Below are 14,758 nucleotides of genomic sequence, written 5' to 3'. Positions count from 1 at the left end.
CAAAACATCCTCCAACATGTGCAGGGCTGTACGTCCTTTTCCCTGAAGAACTGTGTTCAGCGTGTTCAGGTGCGGTGTCATGTCTGCCATGAAGTGTAGCGTATCCAGCCACTCTGGCTGTTCCAGCTCAGGAAAGGTGAGCCCTTTGCTGCCCAGGAATGTTTTCACTTCTTCCAGACACGCGACAAAGCGTTTCAGCACCTCCCCTCTGGACAGCCAGCGATAAAAACACGTTGTAGCGGTGTGCTACACGCAATCAGTAAACTGCAGTCAAAGATAGCTTTACTCGAACTAAACAGCCTTGCTTTTAAGCCTCCCTCAACCCGCCCCCCCCCCATGGGCGCAGATGCTGCAAAAGACACGTACTCACAAACCCCCGTAGGCTATCTCCCTTAGCCTGAACGCTGAGCCGGTTCCAATGTGCCAGGAAATGGGTCGCCACAACGTCTTATTTAGATTGTACAAGATCACCATAATCTTCAAATTTAGAATTACATTTCAAAAACTAACAAACTAACATAAAATACATTTTAATTAAATGCTGACCAATTATTTCCCAAGGCAGCAGGGAGCCGCAGCACAGACGTAAAAGAGCCGCATGTGGCTCCGGAGCCGCAGGTTGCCGACCTCCGTCCTAAACACACCTCAAAATCCACAATGGACTACCTCAAGAGGCGCAAGCTGAGAATTTTGCCATGACCCTCACAGTCCCCTGACCCTAAACATCATCGAAAATCTGTGGATAGACCTCAAAAGAGCAGTGCATGAAAGACGGCCCAAGAATCTCACAGAACTAGAAGCCTTTTGCAAGGAAGAATGGGCGAAAATCCCCCAAACAAGAATTAAAAGACTCTTAGCTGGCTACAGAAAACGTTTACGAGCTGTGATACTTGCCAAAGGGGGTGTTACTAAGTACTGACCGTGTAGGGTCCCCAAACCTTTGCTTGGGGCCCTTTTCCTTTTTTGTTAATTTGAAACTGTAAAAGATGGAAATAAAAAGAAAATATTAAAGAAATATGTCATCTTTAACTTCATGCCTTTTGGAAATCAGGTAATCTTTTACTCGCTTAACTATTCACAGTAACAGAAATTTTGAACGGGGTGCCCAAACTTTTGCATGCCGCTGTAGTAGTTGATGGCTCTGCTGGGATATATTGCTCTCTGTTCAATATTTTATCTGTTAGATCATTTCTTTGACCATTGGTGATTACAGATACAAATTTGATTTCCAAGTGGATATATCCCAACTTCAGCATGTGACCAAAGTAAGAAACCCTCAGCTTTGCCACGAGGTTGATTACAAATTAATTTCAGAATTCTGCATGTGTCTGCCCTCACCCTATCCTCTTGCCACCGCAGCAGGGATAGGGTCCTCTTGTCCTCACCTACCACCCCACCAGCCTTCGTGTCCAGCACATAATTCTCCGTAACTTCCGCCATCTCCAATCGGGTTCCACCACCAAGCACATCTTTTCCTCTTCAATTTCTCCTTTCCACAGGGATCATTCCCAACGTGACTCCTTGTCCATTTGTCTCCCTCCCTCCACATCCTCAGCATGTTTGTCCACTGATCTCCCTCCTGGCACTACACCTGCCCTTACATCTCCTCCCTCACTACCATTCAGGGCCCCAAACAGTCCTTCCAGGTGAGGCGACGCTTCACCTGAGAGTCTTTTGGGGTCATCTACTGCATCTGGTGTGACCTCCTATTTATCAGTGAGACCCAATGCAGACTGGGAGAACACTTCGCCAAAAACTCTGCCAGAAAACATGGGATCTCCTAGTGGCCACCCATTTTAATTCTACTTCCCATTCCAATATGTCAGCCCATGACCTCGACATCTGTGATGAGGCCACACTTGGGTTAGAGGAGCAACACCTTGTATTCCATCTGAGTAGCCTCCAACCTGATGGCATGAACATCGTTTTCTTGAACTTCCGGTAACGGTACCCCTCCTTCACTATTTTCTCCATTCCCATTTCACTCTCTCATATCATCTCCTTACCTGCCCATCACCACCCCCAGTGCTCCTCCCCACTCTCTTTCTTCCATGGCCTTCAGTCCTCTCCTATCAGAGTCCCCCTTCTCCAGCCCTTAATCTCTTTCACCAATTGACTAGCCAGCTCCTTAATTCATCCCCCCCCGCCCCCACCGGTTTCATCTATCACCTACTACCTTGTATTTCTTCCTCCTCTCACCCCACCTTCTTACTCTGACCTCTCATCTTTTTTCTCCAGTACTGATGAAGGGTCTCGGCGCGAAAAGTCAACTGTTTACTCTCTTCCACAGATGTTGCCTGGCCCACTGAGTTCCTCTAACATTTGGTGTGTTACTTGGATTTCGAGCATCTGCAGATTTTTTCTTATTTGTGTTGCCTCTTGGCTTCAGTGATCTGGAGAAGTCCTGACCTCTTGTGCTATCTGTGTGTAGTTGACATGTTTGCCCTAAAACCAGGCGAGTTTCCTTGCACACTTCAAACATGTGTTTGTTGGCAGGTTAATTGAGCACTCCAGAAATTGCTGCTAGTGTACAGATGAGTGGTGGAATTGGGAGAATGGATAGGAATGTGGGAAGAATCGAATGGTTGTTGCCAGCTGTAATGTGACTCATTGCTCCTCTTCTGGAAGCATCAATATGTGAGATGTGTTCCTCCCATGTTCTATGGGAAGCTAGCTTTTTACCTTATTTTCTTTGCTCGTTCCAGTTGCTCTCATGGCTGTCTTCCCAAAGGTGTTTCAGGACCTCATTTCTGTTTTAATTATATTGTTATAGAACACAGAACATTACAGCACAGTGCCGGCCCTTTGGCCCTTCATGTTGTACTGCACAGTGCTGTTCTCTCAAGTTGTAAAATATCACATCTTCCTGGGATCTGTGAAAACAACAAATTAAAACCCAAGCAACACTTCATCAGGACTGTCAGGGTCTCGGCCCGAAACGTCGACCGCGCTTCTCCCTACAAATGTTGCCTGGCCTGCTGCGTTCCACCAGCATTTTGTGTGTGTTGCTTGAGTTTCCAGCATCTGCAGATTTCCTCGTGTTTGCCTCTGAAATTAAAACCCAAGTCCATTGTCTTTACTTCACATTCTCAATGTAATGCAAAGCCATTTACTGAGAAGCTGCAGTGAAAGGGCTGTTGCATTGTGCACACATGGTTATTGTTCAGGGAAAGATCATAGAGTCATAGAAAAGTAAAACATGGAAACAGGCCATTTGGTCCATCTAGTCCATGCCAAACTATTTAAACTGTCTACACCCATCAACCTGCACATGGTGATTGAAAATGGCACAAGTCAACATAAGTAACAGATTGGGCTAAGCTGGGACACCACCATCACCCAGTCCTGAACTAGGGTGTTTTACCAAAGGTAGTTTAATAGTTCCATTTAATATCATAGAATGTACACAATATACAAGCTGAAATCCTTGCTCTTCGCAGGCATCCACGGAAAAAGAATGCATGACAGTAAGAACACTAGAATGCCAAAGCCCCCTCCCACACACATGCAGCAGCAAAGCATCAACCCAAAGCATAACCGACTCTGTCATATTTGATCATATATGTTTGCTCTTCGATCTTTATGTCCTGCCATTGTGCACAGTCTCCTACTTTCACTAATTTTCCTGGTTATTGGAACTGTGAAACTTGTAGCATTGTAGCCCTCCCTTGGGGAATGTGCACCCATGGGAAGAGGAGCAGGAGTCAGCGCCTTGAGGTGTTTGGTGTCTACCTTCTGACGTTTCCTTGTGTTCTGCAAACTTTTTTGAAATTCATGCATTTGGTCAGCTACTCTTATTCAGATTTTAGGACTTCATTTGAATTCCTCATTTTAAAAATTTCTGCAAAAGTTTAGTTCATAGATATTTCAGGATAGGAAACTACAAGTTGTGTGTTTTTAACAGATTATTATCAGTATCAGTGGCTTTGTAGAGAGGCTAGGGAAGCTGAAGAAGGAAAATTTGAGGGGGGCATCAGAGTTTGAGTAAATAAGAAATAATGTTCACTGGGAGGAAGGTTAGAGAGCAGAAGATGCATAATTAGTAAACACACGCTGAGATTTTGATCTGAAAAGCACTGCCTTCAAGGGTTATGGCACAGAAGTTAATAATTTTCAAAAGAAAATTGGGTAAATACTTTGAGTTGGAAACTTCAATACTATGGTGGAGATATTTGGGTTGGCACTAATTGATTAGTTACAAGAGTTGGTGTTACCAGGATGGACTTGGTCTGTTATATGATTTTTATTACATGCAGAACTAAGAGATTTGTGTTTCAGTCTAAAGCATCTTGGTTTTTGTGTAAGGAAGTGCTAAAATCTCTATAAAATTATAGATACAAGGACCAGATTGCTTTATTAGTATTTACGTTCACAGTAAACATTTAGTATTTGATGTTGACCTTTTCATTTTAGCCATTCTTTGGAGAGAGAAAATTCAATCTCCATATTGTACTTGGATTAAAGGAATCCCTTTGCCAAGCTTACTCATGTGATATCTCTTCTCACCTGTAGCTTGCACAGCGAAAAATTCAAGAAATTTTGTCCCAAGTAAAAAGACAACAGCAGCAGAAACTTGCGCAGAGTGGACAGCCCCAACCACGGAGAAAGTGAACGGTTCAGGATTTCCAACCTAGCACAGAGACAGATGCCAGACCAAAGAGAGACAGACTGTGGAATCACAGCCGGTTAAACCTGTTGCTGATAAAAGAAGCATATGTTACACCTTCCCCAGTCACATTTATCAAGGACCAGGCGACCTATGAATTCTGTCTTTGTGTGAATGTATTCTCTAGGCGTTCAAGAAGAAACCTTATGAAACCCAGCTTTAAATAAGGCCCTTTCACTTCCCTTCTTTTGTTCTAATTTCAAACCTTAATATTGCCTTGTTAGCTTTCCCAAAACGTTTGAATCTGTTGGGTTTAATGAAGCTTTCTCTTCTAATTTTCATCATTTACAAAAAGGCATTGCTCTTATAGTTCCAATCGTCTAAAATCCTGGAGTTTTTGTGGGGGAGGGGGTTTAAGGGAATTGGCAAGATTAAGGCATCTGTCCCACCATGCAAAATTGTTTTTTTTTAAATTGGATTATTTTACAAAGATTACTAGAACACTGCCATTAGAACCTAAGGGAAGTGTTGAATGGTGTTGGCCAGGGCATGAATTGATTATGCATTTTACTAAACTACCTCAGGCATTTAGTACCTCAATTGTTCCTTTTTTCTGCTTATTTTGTATACTTTATAAAAGTAATAGTCAAGCATTTTATTTTTTTAATAAAAAAGTAAAATTTGATCAGCTAAACGCCAGGAGCAGCACAGAAACCCTGATGTCCATGTGTTGCTTCTAGCTGCTGGCTGATGGGAGTATTTGATAAATGATATTAGCCTCAGTTTTCCTGAGGTCCACAACACCATCATTTGATCAAAATTCTGTGAATGTTTGAGACGCCGAATAATGCCAATATATACTAATAGCAGCAATGCCATTTTTTTTTCTTTTTAAGATAGGATGAAACTGCTAATTTCCTATTTTTTGATTGATGGTACTTTTGGGAACAAAACAAGGAAGTGATGGCAAGGGGTTGGGGAAAGAGTCTGAACAATGGATTAGCTTTTAGTATAACTGGGTAATTTTAAATGCATGGACCCTTGGTGCCTTTGACCATCACTGCATCTTGATGCATATTAACACAGTCTACTTGGACTTGGCCATTCTGTTCAAAGAGCAAGCTTCATCTTCACTTACTGGTAGAACTGTTGGATCTGCGTGGGTACACTTTGCTACAGTGCACTCTGAATTTATTGAACCACACATTTAAATCACCATAATGGGGAGAGAAAAAAAGTCAAATATTTGATCATTCTGAAGTTGTTAAATGATAGTTTACATATGCAGCTGCTGTAGTGGACTACACTAAGCCATGGAGAAGATCGGTTTCAACTCTTTCCTGTGCTTAATCAAAATACAGCAGGGTTTATGCACATTCTATAAACACACAGTATAGCAATAATATGTTAAAGCCAGAAAATACCTTGCTCACCCTCCCAGCATGTATAGTCTGAACAGAATAAGCTAAAATAACTTGTGGTAACATTAAAATGCTCCAGTCAGTTTCCTGAGCAAACCCAATTTCCATCTACCTCAGTGCTTTAAATGAAGGCAGTGCATATTAAGTGCATAAACACTGCTGTGTGTTTGTGTGGTCTGAGCAGAACCATGCTATTACCTCTGAACGTTTTTTTGTTTGATTTATTTTTGTGCATGAGATGATCGGAATCATGCTGCACTGGAGTAGAGGGGCACAACTTGGCAAAACTATTTACTTCACCAATTTTTGATCTACCTCTTAGATACATTTGAGTTAGAGGCATTTCTGCATAGGATAGGTTAATTGTTCCCAAAGATCATTTTTTTGTACAGATTAGACAATTTAAAAAATGGTCTGGTGTGTTTTTTTTGCCTACATATATTCATTACTAATGAAAAGTTCTGAAAAGTTATGTTGTAGCTTTAGCAAAATGGATTAATTCTCATTCTTTTGGCAGAGTGACTTCTCCATGTAGAGTTAGCAAGTGTTTTTCTTACATAAAATTACTGAACTACAGAAGGTCGTTTAATAGCTTAAATGAATTGACATGAGGCTGAAAGGTCAGAGCCCAATTGTGTTGTTTTTCTTGCAAGTAATGTTTGATAAATTGATTTTACATGGTTTTGTTTCATGCTGCATTTACATTGCCTGATCTGCTGCTGATGTATCATTAATTTTCTGGATTATTGTGAGATTGTTACTAGGATAGATCACATTAATTTTCACTTTCAAATAAATGACACTTGGTAATTTTGGATTAACTGGCATTTAGTTGACAATAGTTCTGTAAGTGGAAGTGATACCAGCAAAAATTAATTTGGCTCACTTTTTGTTCATCTGAATACTGTGCCCCCAATGCAGCCCCACTTGTCAAATGCCTCAGTATGAAATAAAAGAATTTAACTCCTATCTGTGTTTTGCAAGTATTAAAGAAAATCACACTTTTTTTTCAGTCACCTAAATGTCGAGTAGAGAAAAATCACATTTACATGCCTTCTCAGGCATGTGAAAGAAATGTGGAAAGTTATTTTGAAAACTTTACTCTTGCACAATTTCATAAATTGCATTTATAGTGCATTTCAACTGCTAATATAAGAAGATTAATTATTTCTCCTTGTGACCTATTTGCCAAGAGCTTGGAATTTAGTATTTTTAGTGAAATCTTACTATCGCACATACATATATTTTCAGTTTTCTGCAAGTTTTTTTAAACATGAACAATCATTCCAAATATATATCAAATTCTGAAGTTTTCTTTTCAGGAAGTAAAGTCCTGAACAGTGAATGCTGGCACTAGCTAGCAAATGTGTTATATCAGTTGTCTGTTTACTTCACTGCTGAATTTCAATGGAGAGTGTAGACCTAATGCCTGGTAAAAATACTCAGCCCCCCAACCTTTTGTTTATGTAAACTGATCAAAATCCCTGTTTGTAATAATCATTTAACTGAGAATTTTTATTTGTGAATCACATGCTCCTTGATTCACAATAGAGCCCCCAAAAACAGGGAAAATCATTAAAAATCCAAAAAACTGAAATGTCAGCAGTTCAAAATTGTTCACCCTCTTTTTGCTCAGCACTTAGTTGAACCATCTCTGCTATTACAGCCAGTAGTTTTTTTGGGGTCAGTCTCTTATTTGCTTTGCACAATGGAGCAAGATTTGCCCATTCCTCGCAAAAATTTCTCAAGCTGTGCTAGGTTAGTTGGGGAGTGGAGATGGATGGCAATCCTGAGGCCTTGCCAGAGCTGTTTGATTGGATTAAGGTCAGGACTCTGACTGGGCCACTCAATGGCACCAATTTTCTTCATTTGAAAGCACTTGATGGTTGCCCTAGCAGTGTCCTTTGGGTCATTGTCCTGCTGAAAGATGACCTTCCACCCAGTTTAAGCTTTCTGGCAGAGGCAAGCAAGTTCTTATCCAGAATTTCTTTGTATTTAGCAGTATCAATTGGGTAAGTTTGTCTTTCAGCAGGACAACAACACAACACACTGCCAGAGCAACCATGGAAGAATGGCTTCAAATGAAAATAATTGATGTCCTTGAATGGCCCAGTCAGAGTCCTGACTTTGACCTAATCAAGCAACTCTGTCAAGACATCAAGATGTTCACTGCTGCTTTCCCAACTAACCTGGTAAATTTTATTCCATCACGTTGTGCAAAGGTAATAGAGACTTGTCCTAAAAGACTATTGGATGTAATAGCTGCGAGAGGTGGTTCAACCAAGTACTGAGCAAAAAGGGTGGGGGGTAAGTACTTGTAAGAGGACAGAAAGAAACCCCCAGTGCTTTGATAACCATTACGTTTTCGTGGAGTTTCAGTAGGTCACTGTAGTCCAAGGCGATTCAGGACTATTCCGATGCATCCAAGTAAGTTGGCTGCAAATGGAGTCTTGGTTGCTGGCATCTTTATAACAGTGAGATTTGATTGCCAAATACCAATTGCACTATTGTGCTTTTGTCTGCAGTGCTTTGGTCAGAACCACCCATTTGCTTCATTAGGACATTGAAGTATTAATTGAGGGTAGAGAGAGAGAAATCAGTCAAGTTCCCTTCACTAACATTGCCCATCTAGAAAGCAATTTCAGTTTATCAAGGTTAAGCATAAGACTATAAGATATAGGAGCAGAATTAGGCTATTTGGCCCATCGAGTCTACTCTGTCATTCAATCATGGGCTGATCCAATTCTTTCAGTCATCCCCACTCCCCTGACTTCTCCCCATACTCTTTGATGCCCTGGCTAATCAAAAACCTTTCTATCTCTGCCTTAAATGCGCCCAATGACTTGGCATCCACAGCCGCTCGTGGCAACAAATTCCACAGATTTACCACCATCTGACTAAAGTAATTTCTCTGCATCACATTTCCAAATGGACATCGTTCAATCCTAAAGTCATTCCCTCTTATCCAAGAATTCCCTACCATGGGAAATAACTTAGCCATTTCTGATCTGTTCAAGCCTTTTAACATTTGGAATGTTTCTATGAGATCCCCACTCAATCTCCTGAATTCCAAGGAATACAGCCCAAGAACCACCAGACATTAGTCGTATGGTAACCCTTTCATTCCTGAAATATTTTTTGTGAATCTTCTCTGAACCCTCTCTAATGTCAGTATCTTTCTAAAATAAGGAGCCCAAAACTGCACACAATACTCCGAATGTGCTCTCATGAGTATCTTACACAGCCTCAACATCATATAACCATGTAACAATTACAGCATGGAAACAGGCCATCTCGGCCCTTCTAGTCCGTGCCAACACTTACACTCACCTAGTCCCACTGGCCCGCACTCGGCCCATAACCCTCCATTCCTTTCCTGTCCATATACCTATCCAATTTTACTTTAAATGACAATACTGAACCTGCCTCTACCATTTCTACTGGAAGCTCATTCCACACAGCTACCACTCAGAGTAAAGAAATCCCCCCTCAGGTTTTGCCTTAAACTTTGGCCCCCTAACTCTCAAATCATGTCCTCTTTTTGAATCTCCCCTACTCTCAATGGAAAAAGCCTATCCATGTTAACTCAATTTATCCCCCACATTATTTTAAATACCTCTATCAAGTCCCCCATCAACCTTCTACGCTCCAAAGAATAAAGACCTAACTTGTTCAGCCTTTCCCTGTAACTTAGGTGCTGAAACCCAGGTAACATTCTAGTAAATCTTCTCTGTACTCTCTCTATTTTGTTAATATCTTTCCTATAATTCAGTGATCAGAACTGTACACAATACTCCAAATTCAGCCTTACCAATGCCTTGTACAATTTTAACATTACATCCCAACTCCTATACTCAATGCTCTGATTTATAAAGGCCAACATACCAAAAGCTTTCTTCACCACCCTATCCACATGAGATTCCACCTTCAGGGAACAATGCACCATTACTCTTAGATCACTCTGTTCTACTGCATTCTTCATTGCCCTACCATTTACCATGTATGTCCTATTTGGATTATTCCTACCAAAATGTCACACCTCACACTTATCAGCATTAAACTCCATCTGCCATCATTCAGCCCACTCTTCTAACTGGCCTAAATCTCTCTCTGCAAGCTTTGAAAACCTACTTCATTATCCACAATGCCACCTATCTTAGTATCATCTGCATACTTACTAATCCAATTTACCACCCCATCATCCAGATCATTAATGTATATGACAAACAACATTGGACCCAATACTGATCCCTGAGGCACACCACTAGTCACCGGCCTCCAACCTGACAGTTACCCACCAATACTCTGGCATTTCCCATCTAGCCACTGTTGAATCCATTTTACTACTTCAATATTAATACCTAACGATTGAACCTTCCTAACTAACCTTCCGTGCGGAACCTTGTCAAAGGCTTTACTGAAATCCATATGGACAACATCCACTGCTTTACCCTCGTCAACTTTCCTCATAACCTCTTCAAAAAATTCAATTTGTCAAACATGACCTTCCACGCACAAATCCATGCTGACTGTTTCTAATCACACCCTGTCTATCCAGATAATTATATATACCATCTCTAAGAATACTTTCCATTAATTTACCCACCACTGACATCAAACTGACAGGCCTATAATTGCTAGGTTTACTCTTAGAACCCTTTTTAAACAAATCACATCCCTGTTCTTATATTCTATACCTTTAGAAATGAATGCTAGCATTTCATTCACCTTTCGAGTATCCTGCACGAGTACTTCCAAGTCCCTTTGCATCTCTGCATTTTGAATTATCTCCCCATCTAAACAATAGTCTGCCTGTTTATTTCTTCCACCAAAGTGCATGACCATACACTTTCCAACATTGTATTTCATTTGCCATTTCTTTGCCCATTCCCCTAAACTATCTAAGTCTCTCTGCAGGCTACTTCCTTAACACTACCTGCTCCTCCACCTATCTTTGTATCATCAGCACATTTAGCCAGAAATCCATTAACCCCATAGCCCAAATCATTGACATACATCGTAAAAAGTAGCACTTCCAACACCAACTACTGTGGAACTCCAGTGGTAACCGACAGCCAGCTAGAATAGGATTCCTTTATTCCCACTCTGTTTTCTGCCAATCAGACAGTACTCCACCCATGCTAGTAACACCCCTGTAATTCCATGGGATGCTACCTTGCTAAGCAGCCTCGTGTGGGGCACCTTGTCAAAGGCCTTCTGAAAATCCAAGTACATACACCACATCTACTGCATCTCCTTTGTCTACCCTGGTTAGTCAGGCAGGATTTCCCCTTCAGGAATCGTGCCTCTCTTGCCATATGCCTCCAGGTACTCCGTAATCTCATCCCTAACAATCGATTCGAACAACTTCCCAACCACTGATGTTAGGCTAACAGGTCTATAGCTTGCTTTCTGCTGCCTCCCACCCTTAAAGAGTGGAGTAACATTTGCAATTTTCCAGTCATCCAGTACACTCTCAGAATCTATCGATTCTAGAAAGATCATTAATGCCTTCGCAATCTCTCCAGCTACTTCCTTCAGAATCTGAGGGTGCATTCCATCAGGTCCAGGAGACTTATCCACTGTCAGACCATTGAGCTTCCTGAGCACCTTCTCAGTCATAATTTTCACTGCACAACACTTCACTGACACTCTTGAATGTCTGGCATACTGCAGATGTCTTCCACTTGAATACCAATGCAAAATACACATTCAGTTCCTCTGCCGTATCTGCATTTCTCATTACAATATCTCCAGCATCATTTTCTATTGGTCCTATATCTACCCTCAACCCTCTTACTCTTCAAATACTTTTTTAAAAGCTTTGAGCATCTTCTTTGATATGTTGCCAGCTTCTTTTCATAATTCATCTTTTCCTTCCTAATGACCTTCTTAGTTTCCTTCTGCAAGTTTTTGAAAGCTTCCCAATCCTCTTATCTTCCCACTAGCTTTGGCTTCATTGTATGCCCTCTCTTACTTTGGCTTTGACTTGTCAGCCATGGTAGTGTCCTTCTTCCATTTGAAATTATCTTTTTATTTGGAATATATCTGTCTTGCACTTCCCTCATTTTTCACAGAAACTCCAGCCATTGATGCTCTGCTGTCCTTCCTGGTAGTGTTTCTTTCCCGTCAACCTTGGCCAGTTCTCCTCTCATGCCATTCTAATTTCCTTTATTCCACTGAAATACTGACACATTGGAATTTAGTTTCTCCTCAAGTTTCAAAGTAAACTTGATCATATCGTGATCACTGTTTCCCAAGGGTTCCTTAACCTTAAGCTCTCTTATCACCTCAGGATCATTGCACAACACTAAATCAAGCACAGCCATTCCCCTAGTGGGCTCAACAACAAGCTGTTCTAAAAAGCCATCCCTTAGACATTCTGTAAATTCTCTCTCAAGGTCCAGTGTTGGCCTGGTTTTCCCAATCCATTTTCATGTTAAAATTCCCAACAATTATCATAACATTGCCCTTCTGACATGCTTTATCTATCTCCTGCTGTAATTTGTAATCCACATCCCAGCTGCTGTTTGGAGGCCTGGATACAACTGCCATTAGGGTTCTTTTATCTTTGCCATTTCTTAACTCAACCCATAGAGACTACACCTTTCATCCCTTTCTAATGAATTATTATTTCTTATACACAGAGCCACACCACCCCCTCTGCTTATCTTTCCGATAGCAGCCATCCTTTAGCCAAGTTTCAGAGATGGCCACTACATCATACTTGCCAATCTGTAGCTGAATTTCAAGATCGTCCATTTTATTTCTTATGCTGCATGCATTCAAATACAGCACTTTCAGTCCAGTATTTGCTGCTTTCTGTTTTAACTGCACTATGCCTCTGTTGCCCTGTAACTCATCACACTAGCTGTAATTATGCCTCATCTCCTGTCTGTCCTTTCTATAATCTCTGTTGCATGCTATCTTTGATTTATTTCTGTTTCCTTCTTCCTCAACCCTATCACTCTGGTTCCCATCCCCCCTGCCAAATTAGTTTAAACTGTCCTTAACAGCTCTATTAAACCTGCCTGCTTAGGATATTGGACCCCTTTGGGTTCAGGTGTAAGCCGTCCTTTTCATACAGATTGTACCTCCTCCAAAAGAGGCCCCAGTGATCCAGGAATCTGAAGCCTCCCCCACCCCCCACACACCAGTCTCTCAACCATGCATTAACATGCCTGATAATGCTCTCATTAGCACGTGGCACAGGCAGCAATCCTGACATTACTACCCTGGAGGTCCTGCTTTTCAGTTTCCTACCTAACTCGCTGAGTTCTCTCTTCAGGACCTCCTCACTTTTTCTACATATGTCATTGGTACCAACACTTCTGGTGTTCACCCTCGCCCTTCAGAATACTCTGCATATGATCCAAGGCATCCCATACCCTGGCACCTAGGAGGCAACACACCATACAGGTACCTTTATCAGGCTGACAGAAAGGTAAATTACTGCCACAGGTTTCTTTTTATCCAGTGTAAAATTTTGTTTGGCTGGATATCCAGGAAAGATGTTTATGGTGCAATTCATTTTATAAGATTTCTCTATCTTTATGGTAGAGAAAATGTTGAAAATCTCACAAGCCTAAGACTAGTAGATTATTGTCTTTTAAGCACCTTAACCACATGCACTCAAAGATCTACTTGGTGGGGTTGGAAGGGAAAGGAAAAAAAACAATTGTTTATATGAAGACACTCACTTGGCCTTTATAAATTTATTTTTAAACTGTACTTTAAAAAATATACAACTACTTAATATGCACAGTTCATTCAAAAAAATTACTTCTGTATGATACAAGCTAATCGCATGCCTCGCTGTAAACTGAAATCTTGTTCTTCACTGAATTGCTGGACAAAGTGGTTCATTACATCATCTTTCAGTTTTTCAGAAATCTCTGCAGAATGGTGCTTTAGAATTTGCTCTATTTTTGCTCAAAGTCATCAGTTGGTTCATATATGAAATCCAATGGAAGAACTTCTGGAGCTATTTTCAGGAACTGATCATCATAGGAACGCAAGGTCCAGAGTTTCTCCAGTTCATAGAGTTCCCTGGTTTCAGGCAGCATAAAATGTACGACCATGTTCCCTTTGGGATGGAGAAGGAAAAACAAGTGAATACAAAATCTGACACCAAATTCAAACTAATTGTGTTGCTTACAATTCCAGCTGCCACACTTTGGTTAAACACAGCCCAGTTTTTATGTTCAACCCTTGTACCTTCCCCAATTATTGAAGTAACACACACATTAACTTAAAACTGTTGATCAGTGGACTGTCACATAGAACCACAGAACATTACAACACAAACAGGCCATTTGGCCCTTCTTGGCTGTGCTGAACCATTTTTCTGCCGAGTCCCACTAACCTGCACCTGGACCATTTCTCTCCATACCCTTCTCATCCGTGTACCTGTCCAAGTTTTTCTTAAATGTTAAAAGTGAGCTTGCATTCACCACTTCAACTGGCAGCTCATTCCACACTCCCACTACTCTCTGTGTGAAGAAGCTCCCCCTAATGTTCATTTTAAACTTTTTCCTTTTCACCCTTAACCCATGTCCTGGCTTCCACCCCCCAGTCTCAGTGGCATTCGCTGAAAGCCCACTTGTATTCACTCTGTATATACCCATCATTATATACCTCTATCAAATCTCTTGTCATTCTTCTACACTTCAGGGAATAAAGTCCTAACCTATTCAACCTTTCTCTGTAACTCAGTTTCTCAAGTCCCAGC

General features: G+C 41.0%; 2 protein-coding genes across 2 annotated transcripts in view; one reads left to right on the top strand and one right to left on the bottom strand.

The window, feature by feature from the left end:
- Positions 1 to 6,985, top strand: part of LOC132378218 (insulin-like growth factor 2 mRNA-binding protein 3-B) — a 180,902-nt gene extending 173,917 nt beyond the window's left edge. Inside the window, exon 15 of the mRNA XM_059944929.1 lies at positions 4,513 to 6,985. Within this exon, the coding sequence (XP_059800912.1) occupies positions 4,513 to 4,611 (99 nt within the window). The 3' untranslated portion in view covers positions 4,612 to 6,985. The remainder of the gene's footprint in view (positions 1 to 4,512) is intronic.
- Positions 6,986 to 13,727: 6,742 nt separating this feature from the next.
- The window catches only part of malsu1 (mitochondrial assembly of ribosomal large subunit 1), a 39,595-nt gene continuing 38,564 nt past the window's right edge, over positions 13,728 to 14,758 (bottom strand). Inside the window, exon 4 of the mRNA XM_059944928.1 lies at positions 13,728 to 14,113. Coding sequence (XP_059800911.1) covers positions 13,950 to 14,113 — 164 coding nt within the window. The 3' untranslated portion in view covers positions 13,728 to 13,949. The remainder of the gene's footprint in view (positions 14,114 to 14,758) is intronic.

Source organism: Hypanus sabinus, chromosome 20 (genome assembly GCF_030144855.1).
Source record: "Hypanus sabinus isolate sHypSab1 chromosome 20, sHypSab1.hap1, whole genome shotgun sequence".
Classification (NCBI taxonomy): Eukaryota; Metazoa; Chordata; class Chondrichthyes; order Myliobatiformes; family Dasyatidae; genus Hypanus; species Hypanus sabinus.
Note: the sequence above shows the minus strand (reverse complement) of the source record. Positions and strands in the feature narration are given on the sequence as shown.